Source organism: Physcomitrium patens, chromosome 1 (genome assembly GCF_059467195.1).
Source record: "Physcomitrium patens ecotype Gransden chromosome 1, ASM5946719v1, whole genome shotgun sequence".
NCBI classification, from domain to species: Eukaryota; Viridiplantae; Streptophyta; class Bryopsida; order Funariales; family Funariaceae; genus Physcomitrium; species Physcomitrium patens.
In genome coordinates this window covers 19,056,014-19,080,146 of record NC_143410.1, presented here as the reverse complement: position 1 = coordinate 19,080,146, position 24,133 = coordinate 19,056,014, and the positions used below count along the sequence as shown (strand labels likewise).

General features: G+C 32.7%; 1 protein-coding gene and 1 long non-coding RNA gene across 3 annotated transcripts; one reads left to right on the top strand and one right to left on the bottom strand.

The window, feature by feature from the left end:
* Positions 1 to 1,338: 1,338 nt before the first annotated feature.
* Positions 1,339 to 5,873, bottom strand: LOC112272726 (DEAD-box ATP-dependent RNA helicase 20). The gene is made up of 8 exons (XM_024500823.3): positions 5,748 to 5,873; positions 5,187 to 5,395; positions 4,038 to 4,655; positions 3,711 to 3,802; positions 3,378 to 3,477; positions 2,799 to 3,053; positions 2,246 to 2,412; positions 1,339 to 1,807 (listed from the first exon to the last, which is right to left on the bottom strand). Exons 2-8 carry the CDS (start codon positions 5,334 to 5,336, stop codon positions 1,516 to 1,518), a joined length of 1,674 nt encoding a protein of 557 aa, XP_024356591.1. The 5' UTR covers positions 5,337 to 5,395; positions 5,748 to 5,873; the 3' UTR covers positions 1,339 to 1,515.
* A 1,059-nt stretch (positions 5,874 to 6,932) lies between these two features.
* On the top strand, positions 6,933 to 8,237 carry LOC149989922 (uncharacterized). 2 transcript variants are annotated; one of them, XR_016504392.1, is made up of 3 exons: positions 6,933 to 7,439; positions 7,740 to 7,848; positions 8,092 to 8,237. It is a non-coding gene; the product is annotated as an uncharacterized LOC149989922 (long non-coding RNA). The 2 variants fall into 2 exon arrangements; XR_016504396.1 differs by having other exon boundaries at positions 7,711 to 8,237.
* The last annotated feature ends 15,896 nt before the right edge of the window (positions 8,238 to 24,133 follow it).

Sequence of the window (24,133 nt, the reverse complement as noted above, 5' to 3'; positions counted from 1 at the left end):
GATTTATTTAGTTTCAGCAAATTAAAAGGGCTTAAAAGTTGCACCCTTTCACCTTGTCTCCTTGATATAAAGACCTCTTTACTCTTTAAAAATCATCAAAGTAGAATATTTCTGTTAATTTTATTCTACATACAATCATATGTTTAACCTCTTAAATAGCTCAGTACTGATGCAAAAACTAACTTTAAAATCATTTCACAAAAATTTCCACTATTGTATATCTAAATTGAACAAGATAGTTATTTCACACAATACTAAATTTTAATAAATACCTACAAAAACGATGCAAAATTTAGCGTCTTTTATATATTATCAACCTACCTTATTAACCTATTAATCCTACAATCAATTCAAAAATACATGTCACATTCCACAACTAGTGTATACAATCCTCCCAATTCCCGCACAACACATCTGGACTTTGTAGGTCTTAGAAGCCTCAAATGTACAACGGTTTCATTATAATGCACAACAAGCCTTTTAACGGTTTCATTATAATGCAAACCAAGACGATCTGCATGTTATTTCTCTTTTCTAGTTAAAACCATTATCAAAGGGTTCAGGACAACAATTCCCAAAATCTGGACGAGGCAAATGACCGTGTCATGGACAGTTGGTAGAGGCCCCACCCAACCGACAAATTCTGATACGCCAAAGAACTTTTGTTGACAAGTAAGCAACCTTCCAGAAGCATGCGAGGGTGACGGACATATTCAGGCTAATGAACTGAAGTTTAATGGTTCACTACACCCATGAGCAGACCCATCTCGGTGGTCCTAAGTTGAGGATTTAGAGTTGCTCAACAGCGACTTCCACAGTACAACGATAGAGTCCCCACACACAGTATACTAATTTCGTTCGAGGCTTTGTCGTCTTCAAGAATCCAGATACCACCAATCAGGCTGTTTTACCATGCACGTATATCATTGGCGTCCCAACTGCAGTCAATAAAAGTGTAGTTCTCCTTCACAACTTGGGAAGCACATATCCAAGCAATCCAAATGGATGTAAAGACAGCGTCTGTGGTTTCAAGAGTCCATCCATTCTCAAATTGATAGGAGGTTGGGTTGATCCATTCAAGGATCTTTTCAGTTCAAGCATTCAATCCGTCGAATGCTGAAAGTGGCAGTTTCTCCAATGTCGAGTTCGGATTCCTGTGAAATCTAAGCCTACTGCCCCAGTTGAGTTTCACAAAGAACCTGAGCTAAGTAAACAGAACATTAGCCGTATCCTCCGTGTTCCATAAGCAAAATGAGCTGGTAGTCAAACAATCTCACTCGAGTTTTCACCAATACTCTACTTGCAGGATGGACGTAGTCAAGACGAAGGACAACGAAATACAAGAGAGTCAAGAAATCTGTATTTGCTGATAGAGATGGGTTAGATTATAATTACTCTTTCTCAAAACCCTTGATCACAAATTTTAAGATGTGACAATCATTAAACTCGCTTCAGGATGTATAAACCTGAAAAAAATCATCCAAACAACTTCGAAAATTGGGTCTATAGTACACGTCATTTACGTAAGAGGGCGGCTGCTTGAGCGAGTAGAAGCAAAGGCCTGGGCACCGACTGCCCACAGGTCTCCAATATTTCCACCAAACTATCAGCATGTAATGCAGCCGCTCCACTGCACAATGTCTCAATCCTGCCCTTCACACTACTCCGCGCCATCCCGGTCAAAATTTGTGTGTAATGATGTATGGGCCAACTAAAATCGTAATTAATGGCCACTTCTACTTTTGACAGCACTGATGGCTCAATTTTATCATCAAATTTTGCAACCATTATACTCCGTTTTTGTTTCCTGTCATCACGAAAATCGTGACACCTTGTTATTAATAAATATCATGGTGCTGAAGAGAAAATAAGGAGCCAATCGAACTTAGAAGGCGAGACTTAATTGGACCCTCTCCTGATGACTCCTACAATAGAGATTGAAACCATTCCTCCTGTTAAGCATGATTTTAAGGAAAAAAATGCGAACGAAATCTACATATTGAAACATTCACAGGAAACACTGTATAGAACAAAGATGCATCTTGCTTGTACAAACTTCAAGAGAGAAAATAGAAAGGAATGCTATCACCCAAGAGAGCCACATCGGCTCTGAAAGCATCAAGTGCAAACCACTTCAGACCATGTTTCATCTGAATTTTACCGGTGAAATTAACTAAATTTCTGAGGAAAGGGTCGCAAAAACGATCAGGTGATTAAAAAATTAACAAGAGAGAAGTATTTTTACCTTGGTACACCAGCAGATTCGTTGATAAAATGCGGGGTCAACTTGTGTTTTAAAAGCAACTCCTTCAAAACTGGAAACTGTTCACTGCCCTTTATAAGAATTAACACACTTCCTAGGATGTGGTTATCCTCTAGATTCTTTCGTATCTGCTCAAGAATCTTGTTGAACTGGATCAATAAAATGGCATAGATGAGATTAAATTCATAGAAGCGTAGCACTACTTTCTCATTTAGATCTGAGCGTTTGGGATTACTAGGAGACGATCAACGTTACTAAAACAGACATTTAATGAACGGGGATGTCCAAATCAAGAATAGATAAGTATGCTACAAATCAAGTTCACAACAAAATTCACAGTAAAAGAAAAGAATTGTTGATATCCTTGTTTGAGAGGATACATGATGTGAAAATTTGTCCACATTGTGATGACGGAGATGCTCCTATAGTGATGGCTGGCAAAGTAACCTCTAGTTTCCTAAATCACTTGAGATTGTCCAAGACTAATGACATAGATATTAATACAATAACATTCAGTCCATGACGTGAGTATTACCTTAGTTAACTTCGACTCCTCCGTCGTAGTAACAGAGACTGACTGTAAAATACAAGCGCTGCTAGCTGGCACATTTTTGTCTAATACAGCTCTGGCAACAGGGTGTTGAAGCCAATTTCCAGCGGCACTAACCACATCCGCCGAGAACGTTTTACTGATAACGCCAACTTGTACGCCCTTCTGGAGTTGTTGCTTGATGTTATCCAGTTGTTCTCTATAGCCTTCATTGATAAGGTCATCTAAGCTATCCACGACCTGAGACATGAATATTATTCTGAAATAAGTATCCCGGTGTATTGACATTGACGACAGTGGGGACGACCAGTCAACCCATGTGCACTGGTTTTCAAGAAGTAAGGAAACTCTCAGAAGAGACGGACAATGGCAGAATGTACGTACAACGACTTTACCAGAAAATTCGAAGAGGAAATTACACAATAGGTGAGGGCAAGCGCTCACCATCCTGTGCAATAATATATTTTGAAGCACCTATTCTTACTTAAATTGGTAATAACTCATTTCCGTTCAAGAACACAAACAGAGTTGACAATCAAAAAGAACAAGACATATTCCACGTACCACATATGAAACTGACGAAAGGCTGAAAACGCTGAGGGTGAGCAGCTGACAAAGACGGTCAGGCGTTGCTACTACGATTCCTGGTGTCTGCATAGCGAGCCTGATTCCCAAAACCCAAGGTATGAATCTCATGATTGGTCACATCCTGCACTCTCCAGCCCAAGTAACTAAGAGCTCTGTCACCCTCTCACACACCAATCCTGACAGGTAATTTAAAGGAGAAAAAAAGAAAAAAGAAAAAAAGAAAAAACTGAATAGAAATCTGCAGAATCATAATTCCGTTTCAATCAATACTTCATTAAAAAGAATAGATGATATGATAAGTTGACCTACCCATTAACTTGGAGCTCGATGGATTTCTCAGAGTGCAAACTAACTGTGTGAATGTTTAAAACCTTCTTCAGAAGTTTGCAAATCTGGCGCACCTGCAAACAAAGAGATAAGGAAAAATAAATGACATAGCGTATAAATTGAACACAAATCTGTCTATAATAGAAAGACATTCAATCGATACGGTCACAACTGAACACCTATAACATTCTAAAAACATTGTAGGAAGTCTCCTAAAAAAGTAAACGATTGCATTTAACTCTAATAACCTGAAAGCTTATTAGAAGATACAAACGGGACCCAAAGACGGATCATGATTAAGAGACTCACAGACTGAGCTTGGTCCTTTGACTTCACTAATATTAAAGCAAATGGACCCTGCGCCAACCCAGAAACCTTCTTTTGAACAGCAACATGAGGAGCAGCCCCAACTGTGTACGCTTTGATGCAAGGAGTGCCACAACCAGTTCCAAGTACGTCTACTCCTTGTGCACATGCTTGCCACCATTGTTGCTCGAAGTTGGTAGCTGCAGCTGCACGCGGCTTTGAGGAACTTCCTTCAGAATATCTGTCTTCAAAAAGGGCGGAAACTGCCAACTGAAAGGCATTATTAGCTGTACACAATGCATCACTGATCCCGGCTTTTGGTTCCGATGATTTGCGATCACAGTTTGGATCCCAAACAACTTTCTTCAATGGTGCTGAAGTGAACTTATTAATGTCTTCCTTACGAGAGCCATTGGCTTGAACTTTTTCGGGTTTGACAACATCAGTACTCCGCGACATCACGTTCTCTGTGGATTTCTCGTGTTTACGTTCAGTATCGCTTCTTCGTTCCTCAACTTTCCAATTGGCAGAACCATTTGTCTGAAAGGAGTCATGATTCTTACGGTGTATCTTCCTATCCAAAAATGGGTCGTCTGGCGTGGGGAGTGAGTAGCACATTGACTGCAGATAAACACATGCAAAATCTTAGACGTGACGAGCTTCAACTGAGTTTTTTCTGGTTTAAAAATGTGACTCCACAAAAATTTCTAATTCAATACATGGGATATAAGATAACATGCAGTCTAGGTTTCGAGATAACAACTTGGGCACACGAAGAATTGCGGTAGGGACCAAATAATAGTTTTAACTTTGAGGATTCTTGAAGACCAAACAAATAGTCATGTTGTTCATGGCAACGAAGAACTCGTTTGAGATAACAATTCTTCCAAGTTTTCCCAAAGATCTAGTGCATTTCTAAGCTCAAAAACTTGTGGTTTCGGCCAATTACGGGACCAAGAAAACCGACGTCTACTAGTCAAAAAATAATCGCGCGGCTCAATTCTCTTCTATTACAAAACACCAATACCATGGTTAAAGTGCAATAAATCCATCCACATCAAGCAATAACAATAATAATAATAATAAAATTAATTAACACGAGGAACGTAATTCTATGTTTAAACCGCAATGGGATGAAAAGCGTGTAGGTACCTCACACACTCGACGAGTCCCGGCTTTCCGACGGCGTTTGTGAGACTGGACTCCCTCAATAGCCTCAGTCGTGTTAGCTCCAGCTCTTCGGTTGCGCTTACGAATGGCCTTATTCTTCTTCTTCGCCAAAGCATCGTCTCCTTTCGCCATCTCTACTCCCTCCTACGTTCAGTACTCACCCTCCTTGTGTGTCCTGTGACCTTGGCCACCTACATTTGCCCGAGAGCAAAAAAACATATCTTATTCCTTGAACAAACAACAAAACGCAAAAACGTTTTGAGACCTAAGAGGATACACCCAATCCAAAATCATCACCTCCACTGACTCTGACAGCCCTAATTACAGAAGAAAAAAAAACGGCAACCGCCAACGCATTTCATGAATTAAAAAGCCAAAACCTCGTGTGTAGATAACCTGGTGTCTAAACTTCCCCTAGAAACAACGCAACTCCGTTCTCTTCGTGTAGTTAGCGAAGTCTAGCAGATAAACCAGATGCAATATCTTCATCCTGGAAAACGAATCAGTAAAATTATGAAGAAAGGTATAGCAACGCTGCATTACCTCTTTTGTGATTTCAAGTGAGCTTCGTAAGGTGTCCAGAAATCCAACAGAAGTTAACAGCTTCAGAAATTCACCGAAGATACCGATGTAGGTGGTGCTGAAACAGAGCCTTGTGCCCTCGGAGACAAGGCCACAAACCCTAAGTGCTAAACCCTAAACCCTAAACCTCCATAGACCTGTTCACACCTGAAGTTCATTGCAACTTCTGTTCTTTTTCAAATGTCTAATATTAGGGGGTTATATGTCTATATTATTAGGTGGGTACATAAGGGACCTTCTTCAATAATGAGAATTTTATTTTATTTCATTTTGTTTCATTATTTCATTAAATTAAACCATGCTACACAAAGCCAACAATAAATACATAAAAAAAAAGTACCTTAACGAAAAAGTGTTTTATTTTTTAAAAAAACTCAGATTGAATTTTGTGTGCATAACTATGATTCAAATGCATTTTATTTTAAATATTGAATTGGAAGATTGAAGTAGTAAAAGAAATAGAAATAAATTTAGGAATGAGAAATGGGTAAAAAATAGTCTAATCAGGAATACTTCTAAAATCAAAATAAAAATGAACAAGGATTTGATGTGACAGATTTAATTTACGTCACAGAATCCATGATACTGCATTCGTTGTTTTTAATATTGTAATTCTTATACAACTTGCACTGTTGAAGGAGTATTCAAAACATAGAGTTATAAATAATAAAATATTAGATAAATAAACAAAAAGAAAAACTTCATAGTATTCGTTTAGAGTTGAATGATGGATATATTTTCTCTGGTGCAAATGATGTTTCTCTTGGACATAATATGAGCTATAAATTTTTAATAAATTAGAAATAGATTATGTTGTAATTATATTATAAAGTGCTAGTTATTTATTAAAATGTATAATTTTAAATGTTTTTCTCATGGAAATAAAAATAATGTGCTCAAATTTGAACTTATATATATATATATATATATATAAATATATATTAAGATCGCTCAACTAGACAGGTGCGAGGAGACAAGTGGTGGCTCTCCTTCACCGCATGCTCTCATTTCGTTTTCATCAAAAAAACTTCACTTTATGTGGAGAAAACAAGACCTTAACAGAACTAATAACTTGCTATTTCGGGATAACGTGTTGTGTCAATACGTTCCGTGTGCCGCCTCCTGTACTCAGAGCATTCTTCTGCATTCTTCTTCTCGAGTGAATGGAAGAGCAGGTGGTAGTCGCTACGCGTTGCAGATGAGTAGAGAGCTTTATACAACGGTATTGAGCTACTGCGTTCAGGTGGCTGGTTGGCTGGACGTCGTCGTGTGTGGTTGTGTGGCAAAGCACTGAGGCGAACTGGATGGATCGGAGCAAGGCCGGGGAAAGATCCATGGCTTGATGATCCTGAATGCTGGTGCCGCTGGGAGTGGGGAGCCGCTAGGAGTGGAGAATGCAAGGGATTCATCACAATGATCTCGGTGGTGGGTAGAGAGCTCTACACGACAGTATCGAGCTGCTGCGTTCGGCTGGCTGGTTGGTTGGATGTCGTCGTGTGTGGTCGTGTGGCAAAGCACTAAGGCAAACTGGATAGTTCGAAGAAAGGCCGGGGAAAGATCCATGGCTTGATGATCTTGAATGCTGGTGCTGCTGGGAGTAGGTGCAGCTCCAGCTCTTGCCAGCTCCAGCTAATCCAGTGCACACCTCAAGAGGTAAGCCGTGTTGCAGGTGGATCGACGGTATAAAAAATTGACAATATGAAAAATCGATCCATATATGCATATATAGGAGGTAAGCTACGCGTTGCAGGTGGATCGACGGTATCGAGCTGCTGCGTCCGACTGGCTGGTTGGCTGGATGTTGTGTGTGGTCGTATGGCAAAGTACTGAGGCGAACTGGATGAATTTTACGAACTGGATTATTACGAGTGAATTTTATTGCTTGAATTTTATCGCTTGCTGGTACCGCTGGGAGTGGGTGCAGAATGCTGGTGACGCTGGGAGTGGGTGCAGAATGCTGGTGACGCTGGGAGTGGATGCAGAATGTTGGTACCGCTGGGAGTGGGTGCAGCTCTAGCTCTTGCCCCAGTGTTGGAAGCTAATCCAGTGCATACTTCAAGAGGTAAGCCACCGTAGGCAGAAGCCACACCTGAGGAGGTAAAACACAAGTCGTGCAGCTCTAAGTCTTGCCGCGATGTCCACTGCACACCTCAGGAGGTAAGCCGCCATAGGCAGAAGCCACACCTGGGTAAAACACAATTACACCTGAGGAAGTAAAACACAAGTCGAGCAAGTTTCTAAGTTTTTTATTTTTATTTTTTACATTAGTTTGTTTTATGGGTACTGATTTTGTTCGTGCCTTCAGTTGTAGGTTTTATCAGATGATGAGAAGAAGCCATTGTATATGATCAGTATCATTTTACAAAGAATTAAGTTTTGGGCCATCTTGTTCTAGAGCAAGCAAATGAATTCATTTGCAATATTTTTATGACAATCAAAGTTAACTTTATGAATTCATTTTACTACGAAAAAAATATGAGATTTTTTATATTCAACTTCATATGTATAAATATATACATATATCTATTTAAATACAAAAGTAAGTAATGATATAAAATGATATAATAATAAATATTTATTATTGTACTTATTCATTTTGATTCATTTTGATTCATTTTGATTTGTGAATCTTCAGATAATTCTTCACATGAATGGTGCCCATTTGGAAACTGTTTAATCCAGGAATGCCATGTAGGTCATTTGGAGGCATCAATATTTATTATTCTACTTAAATTCATTTTATTACAAAAAAAAAAACTCTTTGATTTTATTATGATCAACATTGAGTTTCATTATTGGACCATCTTGCTCTAAAGCAAGAAAATGAATTCATTTGTAATATTTTTATGAAAATCAAAGTTCACTTACTCTAGCTATGTCAAATTTATTTTTAATTCATGCCAAAATTATACTTTACAAATGACAAGCTGCTGGTAATGGAAAGGATAATTGAATTGCAAAGCCGATTGGAAGGAAAATTCAAGCAATTATTATTTTTTAATCCTTTGAAGTATAGGCATGAAGACTAAAAAGTTTGAATCACAACTTTTTGCAAGCCTTCAGTAAAGAAACCATAAATAGAAGAATTTTTTACTTGACTTTTTTGATTCTACACTACACGCATTTCACATCCTTTGGCTATTATCTTTCTTTCTTCTATAACAAAAGCTAGGATATTATTGTTAAACACAGATTTATATAGGAATTTTCAAATAAATAAAGTCATTTTAATATTTTAATAAATTTTATCTTTATAGTTGTATTTGTAATTTTTTATTATATTATATTTCATATTATATCTTCATTATAAATATGGGTTCTTGATCAACAAAGTTTTATTGGAATTTTACAAGTATTTTTAACTACAACAAGAATTGCTATACAAAAATTAAATTATAAGAATTTCATTTCTTCATCTTATATGAGATTTTTTATATTCAACTTCATATGTATATATATATATATATATATCTATTTGTGTATATAAATAAATAATAATATATTTTTTTAGTAAATATAGAGGTATAATTTATAGAGGTACAATTTTATAGAGGTATAATTTAGATGATTCCAAGCTTACTCCAATTCTCTAGTGAAACCCGTGCAGTTGTGAATGATCCGACTTTAACAATGAATCAAAGAGCAATTGCTCATCAACAACGTAGGAAACATGAGAGGGCACAAAGAATAGCTGAAATAGTTACAAGTACTGAAGCCATCCATGCTGTTATGAATAGTCCAGCTTTAATAATAAATCATAGAGCAATTGCTCAACGACAATGTAGAGGATGTGAGAGAGTACAAAGAAAAGCTGAAATAGTTATAAGTACTGAAGCCATACATAATCTAGGGAAGATGAATGTTTTATGTCCTCATTGTAACGCATTGCATTAGTTTGATGAACATTTAGCCCAGTCGCCAAGAAAGTTGCCATTATTTGGACAATGTTGTCATCAAAGAAAAGTTTCTCTACCATCTCTACATTCTTTGCCTTTGCTTTTGAGACACTTATTCGAAGACCAAGATGCAAGAATAATGGAGTTCTAAGAAAATATCCATTAATACAATGTTGCACATGTGTCTACGTCCTTAGGTGCAAATATTGATCAATCTATGCTTCAAGAAAATGCTCCATATAGTTTTAGAATAAATGGAGAGTTGTGCCATTTAGTGAGAGGGTTGTTACCAGAAGAAGGTAACGACCTGATTTATGCACAGTTGTATATCCATAATGCATCATTTGTACAAGATAGAAGAATGAGACATAATTGTGGTTTATTGAGTCAAACTAAATAGGAAATTGCAGAAGTTTTGAAGAAAATTAATCCGTTTATTGGATTATATAAACAGGCACATGAAATACTATCTCACGTGTAGAATGAAGGAGTAGTAGAAGTAGATCTTATTATTCCTTTTCATTTTATGAATGAAAGCAATAGACGCTAATATAATCTTTCCACCACTTTTGAATAAATTGCTATTATATTACTTGGAGACGGATTGGAGCATAATGCACTTCATATTATTATTCACCTATGTAGTAATGGATTATTAGAAAGGATTCATGAGGCTCATCTAGCTTATTTGCTCCTTTCATTATGTTCTGTTTTTTTTGCATGGAACCTTTGGATGGCATCCTAACCTAAGGGCACAAAATGTAGTGATGGATATTGTTGAAGAAAGAAAAGATGCTGGATGAGAGGATTAGAGAGGCAACAACCTTATATAAATGGATTATTTTTCTTATTGACTTTTTTTAAGGCCTACTAGATATTCCACAATTTTGAGTAGAAGAAAGCTATTACAAGAAGTTATGGTTGACAGATAGATAATAATTGAGCAATCACGTTTGCAATATCTATGTTACAATCAAAGAAATCTATGTGCTAATTTATACCAAGGATTAATGGATGCTATTGTAACTTATCAAAATATTGGGCATGAAGAAAGATGACATGAATTAAATAATTTAGGATGTAAGATCTTACTTCCATCATCATATATTAGAAGTGCAAGACATATGATAGAAATACTTTAAGATTCTATGATAATTACAAGGTTTTATCAACATCTTGATATTTTTATGACAGTGATAGCAAATCTAACATGGTCTAAAATTCAAAGTGAATTGCTGTCACAGACATATATTTATTATAATTATTATCTAGGTCATATGAATAGGTAGAAGTAAGTAAAAATAGATTATTTTCATAATATCTTCAAGAAAAGCTTCCTAGAAGCTTCATGATGCTACTTTGACTTTACATATGTTTATACTTGATTGGTAGGTTAGAAACTTGGTCAACAAATTAACCATGTGCCACACATGTTGGTAGCTTGCAAAACAAGCTAACTATATGGCGTCCACATAGGAAACTTACCTTGTAAGTTAACATACATGTTGTACAAAGTCAACACATTTTTGGAGGTCCTATAGAATGTTGCCACATGGTTCTTAGATAAGTATATATTGAGGCAAGAGTGAAGCCTTCTTCACTCTTGTCAACTCCTTTCTTGCTTCTAGTCTAGTTTCAAGGATCTCTAATTTTCTTGGCTAGTGACAATAGCCATTTCAATTTCTTTTTTAATATACATATTTAGTTATTTTTATTTTGTCATCTTTTTCACTTATTTATTTGTTTTAATCAAGTTTTTATCTTTGACAGATTGACAAGAGTGCACTTATGATATCAAAGCTTTATCTAATCTTGATTAAGAGTATATTATCTTTTCTCTTGATAAGACATAAGCATATTAAAAGTTGTGGATTATCCTCTTCCAAACTGATATTGTTCTTAGTATTTTCTTTGTTCTTAAGTCCTCTTTTATATTTATCTTCAACGATATTAGACATCTTCTCTTTTTTAAGTATTATCATCGTAAAACTTGTTGAAATAAAGAGTGCAATGGCACAAATACAAGAATAATTGAGGAAATTAATGCTTGTGATGCATCAACTCAATTTACCATCACAAGGAACAACAAGATTGGCAGAAAGTGAAGATATAGAAATGATTGGAGCTACTTCAATATCTGCACCAAATCATGTCCCTTCTCCTATGGTAGAATACGCTTCTCGTATTAGAGAACCAAAAATTACCCTACTCAAGAAGTTTGATGGTACCAAATCAAAATTTAGAAGATTTATCAATCAAGTACAATTTTTGATTGAACATCAATTCCAAAATTATCCAACTTTAGGATCGTAAGTTAGATTCATTGGTACGCTTCTTTTAGAATCAACATTATCATGATTTTCATCTTTTTTTGAATGATGAGATCTAATATTGGATAATCTGGAGGCTTTTTTAGTGGAGTTTTGATCCATGTATGGAAAACATGATGCAATTTGTGTTGCAACCTAGAAGATCCGTATTTTATAACAACATAATCCATTGGTAATATTGTATGTTTTACGATTTTGACAACTTGCAATTAATATCAAGTGGGATGATGTTGCACTTGTTAGCCAATTTTTCTAAAAATTATAATATGAGGTAAAAAATTAATGTTCAACTTATCTGATTTTCAAACATTGAGTCAAACAATTGAATTTGCTATGAAGTACGACAATCATCTTTTTGAATTTCAATATGAGAACCGTACAAGTAGACCTCAACATTACTATAATTCAATAGTAACACCAACATCTTTTTAATACATACATTCGGAAGTAGAGGATATGTAAATTGATGCTATATGTTTCAAACCTCTTATTGAGTAAATAAAGACTCATCATCGTCAAGAAGGATTGTGCTTATATTATGGAGAATCTAAGCACACTACTCAATATTACTCAAAGAAGCGACATAACCATAAAATGAGGAATACAACTATCAAAGAAGATAGCATGTCAAAATATGAATTTGTTTGGCTACAATAGGGACCGTGCGGCTGGAACCGTGTACAACGTCTAGTAAAGGTCCTATCTTCTCCTCAAAATCCTCTCCATATTTTATAATAAATATTATTCTATGACCTAAATATCACAAAGCCTCTTCCTTGCTAGATTAAAGAGCCTTGACATGTTTCTTAGATGAAGAATTTACTAAAAGACATAGCATATTTTTAGTGAAGAAAACTTAACCTGTTCATGTAGAAGTTATAGATGGTCATCTATTGTCTTCAAGAGATGTTACTCATAAAATCCTTCCTATAGAAGTAGCAACTAATGATCATAGTAGCTTTGTAATATTTAATATCATTAGATCTCCGTCTAATCTAATCATTTTAGGTTTATCATGGCTAAAAAAATATAATCCTAAAATACATTAGACTTCTCGTAGTCTTGAATTTTCTAAAAGTATAACTAAGAGTATAGTTAATCAAGTAGAAAGTCATAAGTCTAGTATAATTAAACCTATATTTGTAGGTGCAAGAGCTTTCTTGCATGGTACAAAAAAATGATCACCTTGTGTCATTTATGCCACACTTATTTCTACTAGTGAAAAGACTTCAAGTGGCATTCCAAGCCAATATCAAGATTTTCAAGATGTATTTGAGAAGAAAAATGCGGATACTCTTCCAGAACATTGTTCCTATGACTGCTCAATTGACCTTCAAGAAGGAACACAACCGCCATTTGGATCAATCTATAATTTATCTGAAAATGAGTGGGTTGAAGTCAAGGAGTATATTGAAGAGAATCTAGCTAAGAATTTCATACGCCATTCCAAATCTCCAGCAAGAGCTCCAATTTTATTTGTGAAGAAAAAAGATGGATCATTGCAGATGTGTGTTGATTATCAAGGACTCAATAAAATTACTATCAAAAGCAGCTACATGCTATCTTTGATATCTAGAGTTCTTGATCAGTTGCATCAAACTAAGATCTATACAAAAATAGATCTACGAGGAACATAGAATTTGGTACGCATCAAAGAAAGAGATAAATGGAAGTCTCCGTTTTGAATAAGGTATGGACATTTGGAATACAACATCATACCTTTTGGACTTACAAATGCACCAACGGCATTCCAACATCTAATGAATGATGTCTTTCGGGAGTTTTTAGATGATTTTGTTGTCTGTTACCTAGATGCCATCTTAATCTATTCTAAGAATACAAAAGAATATGAACTTCAAGTTGGTCGTGTGTAACAAAAACTAAGAGATGCAAGACTCTATACTAAGTTAGGAAAGTCTGTATTTCACACTACTCAAGTCGACTTCTTAGAATACATCATTTCAAATGATGGACTTATGATGGATTCTAAAAAAGTTCAAACTATTATGGATTGGAAGATCTCAAAAACGGTAAGAGATATCCAATGCTTTTTGGAATTTGCCAACTACTATCGGATCTTCATCAAAGACTTCTCTCAAGCTGTAGCTCCTCTTACACGTTTGACTTGTAAAGACAAACTTCAATGGAATCAAGAAGCGGAAGTAAGATTTGAAGCTTTGAAGACAGCCTTCATTTCTGCCTCAATCTTGTATCGTGTCAATTTTTTTAAGCTATTTTTTATGGAAACACATATATTAGACTTTTCTTTGAGTGCCGTATTATCACAAATGAGAACAAATGATAAACTTCACCTAGCAGCTTTTCATTCCAAAATTTTTTTAGTAGTTGAGATTAACTACAAGATCCATGACAGAGAACTTCTTGCAATCATGGATTTATTTCAAGAATGGTACCATTATCTAGAAGGTGCTCCTAATCCAATCACCATGTATATAAATCTCAAGAACTTTAAATATTTTATGTCAGTATGTATTTTGAATCGTCGCCAAGCTTGTTGGAATATGTCTTTGCCAAGATTCGAATTCAAGATCACTTATCAACCAAGGAAACAACAAAGTTTGTCAAATATACTCTTTAGATGATTTCACCTTTCACCAAAAGAAGGAGATGTTGCTTTTGATCAGCAATAGACAATTCTCTTGAATCCAAAGCATCTTCATCTTCAACCAATGAAATCAATACTAACTGTTGATTGAACTTTTATTAAGCAAGTTCAATCAAATATGTCTTCTGATCCTCTTATTCATGATATTTAGTGAAATCCTTCAAAAACTCATATTACTTCTAAGTTTGAATTCAAGAAGAATCTACTATATTTTGAGCGACGCCTATATGTTCTAAAAGGTGAAGCTCGATTACGTGTTCTTCAAACTTATCATGACTTTTCAGCAACAGGACATTTTGGATACAATAAAACTTTCGAACTAATATCCAAGGATTTTTTGTGGCCTCAAATAAGGAAGGCAGTCAAAGATTTTGTACAATCTTGTGATATTTTCTTAAGATCAAAACCTCTTCATCATCGACCTCATGGACTTCTTCAGCCATTATCCATTCCAAAACAACCATGGTCTTCTGTTTCTATGGATTTCATTATGGATCTTCCAATCTCAAGTTCTTATAATTCTATGTTCGTGACAATAGATCGTTTTACTAAGATAGCACATTTTGTACCATGTACAAAATCAATCACAAGTGAAGAAACAACTAAGCTCTTTCTTAATAATGTCTATCGCTATCATGGATTATCCAAGGATATTATATCAGATAGGAGAACTCAGTTTGTATCAAGATTTTGGAAGACTCTTTTCAAGATTCTAAAAGTGGATATAAAACTATCTTTGACATTCTATCCTCAAACTGATGGACAAATAGAGAGTGTTAGTAAAATTTTGGAAAAATATTTAAGATGTACGATTAACTACCAACAAGATGATTGGACAATTCTTTTGTAATTGGCAAAGTTTTTTTATAATAACACAATACATTTTTCTACAAAACAAACATCTTTCTTTGCTAATTATGGTTATCATCCACAACTTGATACTTTTGACTTTTCAAAAGTTGATAATCTTGTTGCAAAAGATTTAGTAAATCATTTGTCAGAGCTACATGCAGCAATGAAGGCACAATTAAAAGAAGCTCAAGAACAACAAAAGGTAAATGTGGATGTCTATCGAAAAGAACAACCACCATTCTACATGGGTGATAAGGTATGGTTACTTCGTCGCAATATCAAGACCACTTGTCCTTGTGATAAGTTGAACTATGAAAGGCTTGGACCATTTTCTATTACTGCACAAATCAATTCAGTTGCGTATTATTTGTACCTACCGAAGTCAATGAAAATCCATCCAGTATTCCACATGTTTCTTTTTGAATCATACAAGATAGTAGACATATCAAAAAGAAGACAAGCTCCACCTCCTCTTATAGAAGTAGATAATAATGAAGTGTTCGAAGTGGAAGATGTCCTAAATTCAAGGCGGCGCCAAAATAAATTAGAATATCTTGTCCATTGGCACAAATATGATATTAGTGAATGTATATGGGAGCCAGTAAAGAATCTTCCAATTATAGAAAAGATAGTGAAATATTTTCATCAATGACATCCATTAAAGTCAAGATGAAAACCTTTCTTATAAAAGAAACAAGATTTAAGTAAGATAACATTCTATTTTCAATCCTTGTATGTAGTTTCTTTGTAGTTGTGATGCTGAGGAGATAGAGAACCAACAACAAGCGGATTTGACTGGAGAGCCTTCGTTTGCTGACATATCGGACGAGACATTTTGATTGTCACAACCTTCAAGACAATGCAATTGAGATGAAGATCCTCAAGAATGACATGTTTTTCCTTGAATAAATGGTGAGATATAACGTGTTTGATATCACAACCTTCGAAGGGACTCTCGATGTTTAGTGATTTTATTAGAGGTAGAAACAACTCTTGATGGTGTTTTAAATATTTTATTTGAAAGAAGTCATTAACGCCTCAACAACGATCTAATAACTTGGTGGTCTTCTCACCCTGGTATAGAATACTATTGATGGTTGAGATGCCCTATCAATCATTTTCAAAGAGAACAAAGAATAGAGTATGTGATAAATATAATTTATTGCATCTTAGACTTCCTCGACATATGATCACCGCTCCTTGTGGAACTCGTCTCTAGAAGGGGGGTTAATGTTACGGACATATATTTATTGTAATTGTTATCTAGGTGATATGAATAAGGAGAAGTAAGTAAAAGTAGATAAATTTCATAATATCTTCTAGAAAAGCTTTGTAGAAGCTTCATAGATGCTACTTTGACTTTATATGTGTTTATATTTAATTAGTAGGTTAGAAAATTGGTCAACAAATTAACCACGTGACACACATATTGATAGCTTGTGGAACAAGCTAACTATCTGGCGCCCACATAGAAAACTTGACTTGCAAGTTAACATACATGTTGTGCAAAGTCAACACATTTTTGGAGGTACTTTAGAATGTTGCTACATAGCTCTTAGGTAGATAGTATATATAGAAGCAAGAGTGAAGCCTTCTTCATTCTTATCAACTCTTTTCTTGCTTCTAGTCTACTTTCAAGGATCTTTAGTTTTCTTATCTTTTTGGCAATAGCCATTCTAATTTCTTTATTAATATACATATTTAGTTTTTTTTTTTTTTTTTTTTTTTCATCTTTCTTTGAGAAAAGTCTCACTTAATTATTTGTTTTTATCAAGTTTTTATCCTTGACAATTGCTTTAAAGACAACAAATAAGTGACCGGCCACATTTGGTAGCCTGTGTATTTGAGCTCAAGAGATGTGCAATTATGGAAGATAAAAAGAAAGGAGTTGTCTTTGGTTATGTTTTTGTACATATTTATACCATTGAGTTTCAAAAGAGAGATCTATCTCATATGCACATATTGATTTTTTTGGATAGAAAAAATGTGATTAGATACATAGGAGATGTGGATTGTATGGTTTTTATAAAATTTCCAAATAAAGACAATCATCGAGAGTTATTTGAAGTTATTCTATAATGCATGGTATATAATCTATGTAGAATGTGAAATCTTCAAGTACTTGCATGGAAGATGGTCGTTGTACAAAGAGGTATCGAAAGGTGTTTGTGGAAGATACAACAATGGATGTTGATGAATATCCTTAATATTGATGAAGAAATGATAGAAGAATATTTGAACTACAATGAATGGTTGTTGATAACATGGATGTTGTTCCATTTTGTCTACAACTATCTCGGAAGTATAATTGTCATATTATTGTTGAAGTTTGTCTATCTATTTGTGCTCTTAAGTATATCCACAAGTATATATATATATATATATATATATATATATGGGCCATGATCGCATTACAATGGAATTTGAAAATCAAGAAGACGAGATCAAATAATATTTGGATGCAAGATACATTGGAGCTCCGAAAGTTGTTTGGAGACTATTTGGCATGTGGATCCATGAAAAAATGCCAAATATTGTATGTTTGGCCGTTCATCAACCAAAAATACATCAAGTGGTATATAATCCAAATGACGAGGTAGCTATAATTTTAGAAAGTACTGAAAGACAAAAGACAATAATAACTTCATTTTTTGAGATATATAGAGCAATTTTAGTGGCTAGATATTATACATACCAATAATTTCCACAACATTTTATTTGACATAAGACTAGAAGGATGTGGACGTTAAGAAAATGTGGATTTGCTATTGGAAGATTATATTTTGTAAATCTTGCAATGGAAGAAAGATATTATTTAAGGCTTCTCTTAATCCACATTAAAGAGCTACAATCATTTGAGCATTTAAAGACTATTCATGGAATTTTCCATACAACATTTAAAAGTGAATGTACAGCTTTAGGATTGCTTGAAGATGATGGAGAGTGGCAACAATGTTTAAAAGAACCATCAAGAATACAAATTGGATCTCAATTGATGGCATTGTTATTTTGCTATTGCATAGAAATCCGCTAAATACATTAAACCTATAAGAAAGATTTAGAAAAAGCATCTTGAATGATTTCAATGCCCGTTTGGAAAGAAAATATGGAATTAACAATCTAACAAAGGAATAAATTAAAGATTTTGGATTTTTTTTGCTAGACAAGATTTTACAAGACTCCAATAGAATGCTTGCAAAATTTCCTCCAATGCCATTATTAAGAAACAATTGGAATGCAACAATTAATAGAAATCAATTTATTGTTGAAGGAAGAGCATGGAACATTCAAGAATTATAAGCAAATTTGGAGTAGTATGTTTCACAATTGAATCTTGAACAAAGAAAGTCATATGATGATATTATTGCCTCTATAATGGAAGAATATGAATGCATGTTTTTTTCTAAATAGACTTGTAGGAACTAGTAAGATATTTGTTTACAACATTGTGGCAACTAAAGTTTGATTGATGCAAACTGCCCATTCTATGTTCAAGTTTCTATTCAATTGTAATGAAGTCTCTTTTTTTTTAATTATTAAGAATTCTGACCATGCTCAGTTTATTTGCCAAACTTCTTTTATTATTTGGGATGAAGTTCCAATTCAACATCGTTATTGTCATGAGAAAATTAATTGTTTCTTTAGAGACATTCGGAATATTGATCATCCATTTAGAGGAGCTACAATAGTTTTTTGGGGAGATTTTTGCCAAATATTACCAGTGATTGTGAAAGAAACTTGAGAAAAAATTGTAGCAGTAGCTTTTTGACATTCAACACTTTGGCCTCAAATAAAAATCCATAGATTAAAAGAGAATATGAGGTTGAATTCAAGAGCACTTCAAACAAATATTGAGTTTACTAATTGGCTTCTTTAGGTATAGAATGAACACATGTGTTATATATATAGATGGTGGTGCATTTGATTTCTTTATGGTTGCATTATTATTGACTAATATTTCTATTTGCCACTTGTCAGATTGGAAATGGTACAAACTTATTGTCCAATAATATAGTTAAGCTTCCCGATCATATGATTATTGATTAACAATTAATATCTTTAGTAAATGTTGTTTATCTAAGACTGGCAGAAGACATTGTAGCAAATGATGCCTTCTTTAGAAATAGAAATATTTTATTTGCTCAGAATGATGATGTAGAGGATATAAATGAGAAGTTTATGGCCATATTTTTTTTAGAAAAGAACAAGAATATCTAAGCACTGATGAAGTTGTTGTTGAAGATGGTATCAACAACAATAATTTTTATTTAATCAAATTCATCAAGTTGCTTATTCCATCTGAAATGCCTAGATCGAGGCTTTGTCTTAGGATTGAAACTCCGATGATGCTACTAAAAAATATTGCTCCTCGCCAAGGACTTTGCAATAAAACTCAATAATAATAATGGAACTCGATAATAATTAATGGATCAAATTTTTGAAGCAAGAATTCTTAGAGGAAATTTTTTTGGCAACTTGGCGTTTATTTCGTAGATTACATTAACTTCTACAACAAAAAAACTTTATTTTATTCTAAAGAAAAAGTAATTTTCCATCCGTCTTGCATTTGCAATAACAATAAATAAATCCTAACGGCAATCCGTTAAGCTTGTTGGTTTGGATCTATGACAACATATTTTTTTTCCATGGTCAACTTTATGTAGTACTATCTCAATGTACTTTCTCCCATTCTATCAAGATTCTTCTTCCTAGAAACGATAATTTAAATTCCACATTGAATATTGTTTTTCTAGAAGTTTTAATTATATAAATATTAGTAATTTATTTTTTATATTTTATATTTTAATTAATTTATTTATTAACTTTCATACATCTTTGAATGTCTTATTATACTTTTATGATTTAATGTTTTATAATTTAATATTTTTTTTATATTTTCACAAGTAGTTCTTAGAAAAAAATTAAATACTTTTTTTGTATATTATCCACGACAATGGCATAGATTTATCTATCCTACTTCATACCTAAAATCTCAATTGTGTATTTTATTTCTTTTTATTTGTATTATATTATATTTATATTTGAAAAACATTCTTTGGCTTACAAACATATCTTTTAAAAATAACTTCATTTGAGTCACACTTTCCATGAAAACAACACAAGTTTATGATATAGTACTTTGTTTTTGTGTTTTTGTTTAACTTTTTGACTTTGTTTGTTTGTTTATTATTTGTTTTTGTTTTTGTTTTTATTTTTATTTTTTTTTGATGTTTGGATTTATTGTTGGATTAATATAATGTGGATTGGACCAAAGTAGTGTACATAAAATTGGATTTTTGAATTTTATTATTTTCAAAAACTATTCATTATTTATAATATTTTATAATTTTAAGATTTTAATATTTATAATTTTTAATATTTATTTTTATCTTTAAGAGAATATTTTATTTTATTATAATTTTGTTATTCTAAAATAATATCCTCTTTTTTATTATTTTATTATTATTATATTTTATATTTTATATTTTATTTCTTTTTTATTTTAAAGAATGTTTTAGTAACAATTAATTTTTTTATATTTTTTATCTTTATAGTTGCATTTATAGTTTTTATTCGTAACAACAACATGGATTTATTTATCCTACTTCATACATGAAAGCTCGATTATGTAATTTTTTTCTTTCTATTTCTATTGTTTTGTATTTGAATTTAAAAAATATTCTTTGGCTCACAAAATAGCTTCATTTGAGTCAAACTCTCCATGATAATGACACAATTTGATATAGTATATATATACATATACACAAACACAAAGATGTAATTGAATACTTTTGGTTAACAATTAAAACGTTCTTACAATATAGTAGTTTACAATCCGAATTTTTAATGTTATCAATTTTCAAAACCATATGATTTTTATTATTTATTATAATCATCTTGATACAATTCAAATATAATTTGATTTATTTAAATATCAAGTAAACATAATTACATATTTGATGAATCTTGATTCTAAGTAGTAGATTGCTATATTAGTGGTTTATTTAGAAATTAAATTAAATATGGTTTTGAATTGATAGTTTCATATAATAATGAATTATTTGAAATATGTTGGATTTTATAAAATATTAAAAATATTACTTGTATGTCCACTTATTTTTGTTATTTTTGTTATATATATATATATATATATATATAGTAGTGGAAACCTATGCTGTTGGCTACAAAAAAGGTGTAAAAGTTTAGTTTTCTATTTTTAAGTAAAAAATTTACTACTTCCAAAGAAATGTTGACCAAAAAAAAAGAAAAAAGAAAAAAAGAAAAAATGTATGCATAATAGTAGAACTATTTATATTTCTTCTCTATAATTGATAAGCATGAATTTTATTTATTACAAAAATAAAATAGCTAAGTTAAAAGAACTACTAGATAAATTATATTTATGGTAATACTTTTGTCTTAATTATTTTTAGGATATAGGATCTTGATCATATTTAAAGACGTTTATTGTGAAAGGGCAACATACAAATATCTTTATACAAATAATGAGGTTCTAAGATCTATCCCTACATTCTTCAACAAGAGTCATTGAGATTTATTAATGGTTATTGCAAATCCCACTTTTATTAGAAGTTGCCTTTGCTGCAACTTGAATGAAATCTTTGTAGATGATGGACATAATGTGATTCTTGAAGAAAAGCCAACTATTCCATGTAGTCTCCAAATAAAGTTTTTGTCTTTATAATTTGATTAGTGAGCTGTATAATAATTAGGTGTGATCCATTAAAAAGTCCTTGACATAGAGCAATATTTTGCAACAACACAATAGAACATCTAGCTTTTAACTTCAAGCTAAATGTTGGCAATCTAAATGAACTTAAGCTATTCAAATACTCTGTTGGATAATTAAATTATTCAATAAAACCATATTCCTCAAGGTTACATAGTACATGTGAAATAAAAATCAGCATATACAACTTAAAAATTATTTACTGGTTTATATACACAAATAGATATATGTATATATTTACACATATGAAGTTGAACATAAAAAAATTTACATGAATGATTGAAATAAAATTCTTATAATTAGGTTTTTTTTTACCATAATTGTTATTATGGTTGACAATACTTTTAAAATTCCAATAAAACCATATTACTTAAGAATATTGGTGAAATTTTTGTTTGTAATTATTTCATGAATATTTAAAATAAAGATATAATGAATTTTTGTAGCTTAAATTAATATTGATTAAGTTGCATGATGTTTTGTTTCTCTCTTGCTAATGCATTTGAGAAAGATATCATTGCCATTTAAGGTGAAATAATGCACCATGAATGAAAAATAAAATGTACAAAAATAAATTCAAAAATCTAGTTTTTGAAATACAAATGTGCTTTTTGATTACTAAAGTCTCATGTTGAAGTAGCAAAATGAATGCTGCAACATGCTTAAAGAGCAATTAAGGAACTCAAATACACTATGAAAATTTTGCTTGGATTGCATGAATTCTACATCACATAGAATTTCATAAGCTCAACACGGGTTTGTTGTATACAACATGGGCTCAATAATTTCTTTAATAAAAACTTCATTACAAATAAAAATGAGTGCAAGACATAGCTATAAATTTTAAATAATTTAAAAAATATATTATCTAACTTTCTTTTTTAAAGATTCTAACATGTTTTGGTCCACTCAAACCCAATGAAGAGACTAACATGTTTTGGTTTGTCCATTAATAGCTATGATAGTTGGAAATTCATACATCCTTACAGTGAGCTTGGAGATACAATCTACAAAAATAAAGCAACAAAAACCAACATCAAAAGACCACAAAAGATATAATTGATCATTGCATTGCAAACATGTTAGTATAAATAGGAAGTGCAAATCATGATATCAAAATGCAATGGGACAATTTTTATATTGTTGATGTCTATTTTTTTGTAAAAGCCATTAAGTAGATAATGAATCAACTCCAATCCTATCGAATTTTTTGGCATTTGAGTTGTCTAAATATACTGCTGCCATCGATACTTTGCAAAGGCTTAGCTGTTAGAGAAATAGAACCAATTGCTTGATAAAGGTTCATTCCTCTCTAAAGAAGCATGCAAAGACTATTGCCAACTACTACATGAGGAATTGTTAAATTAATCCAAGCATTTACTAAATCAATCCATCTATCCTAACCATCATTAAAAACATTTCTGCTATCAAATCTGCATTTGTCAAAAACCAATGAACAAATAGTTGGATCCACACTCAATAATGATGGATGGATTGATTAAATGCATGGGTCAATTTTTAAATTTTCTTTATGTATCTAGATATGTGTATATATATATATATCTTTAAAATTTATGTTTCTGATTTTTTCTTGAAAATTTCCACTAATTGAACAATGATACCAATTGTTCTTGCCCACATTCACAACCAACTTGTCTGATTGACATAAGATACAATTCTAAACTCAAAAAGTGCTTATTAATTACAAAATGTACATTGCTTTTTAACGAAACTGAAGGGGGTTCTGGTTATTCCTTATTCCAAATTTCCCAGTCAGATATTTGTTTTCGAATTCAAAACCATGAGAAAAGTGCGGTTATTAACAAAAGGTCTAATAAATCAAAACTTGTCGGTACGCCATCACAAATAAGAAGACAAAACTGAAGATATCT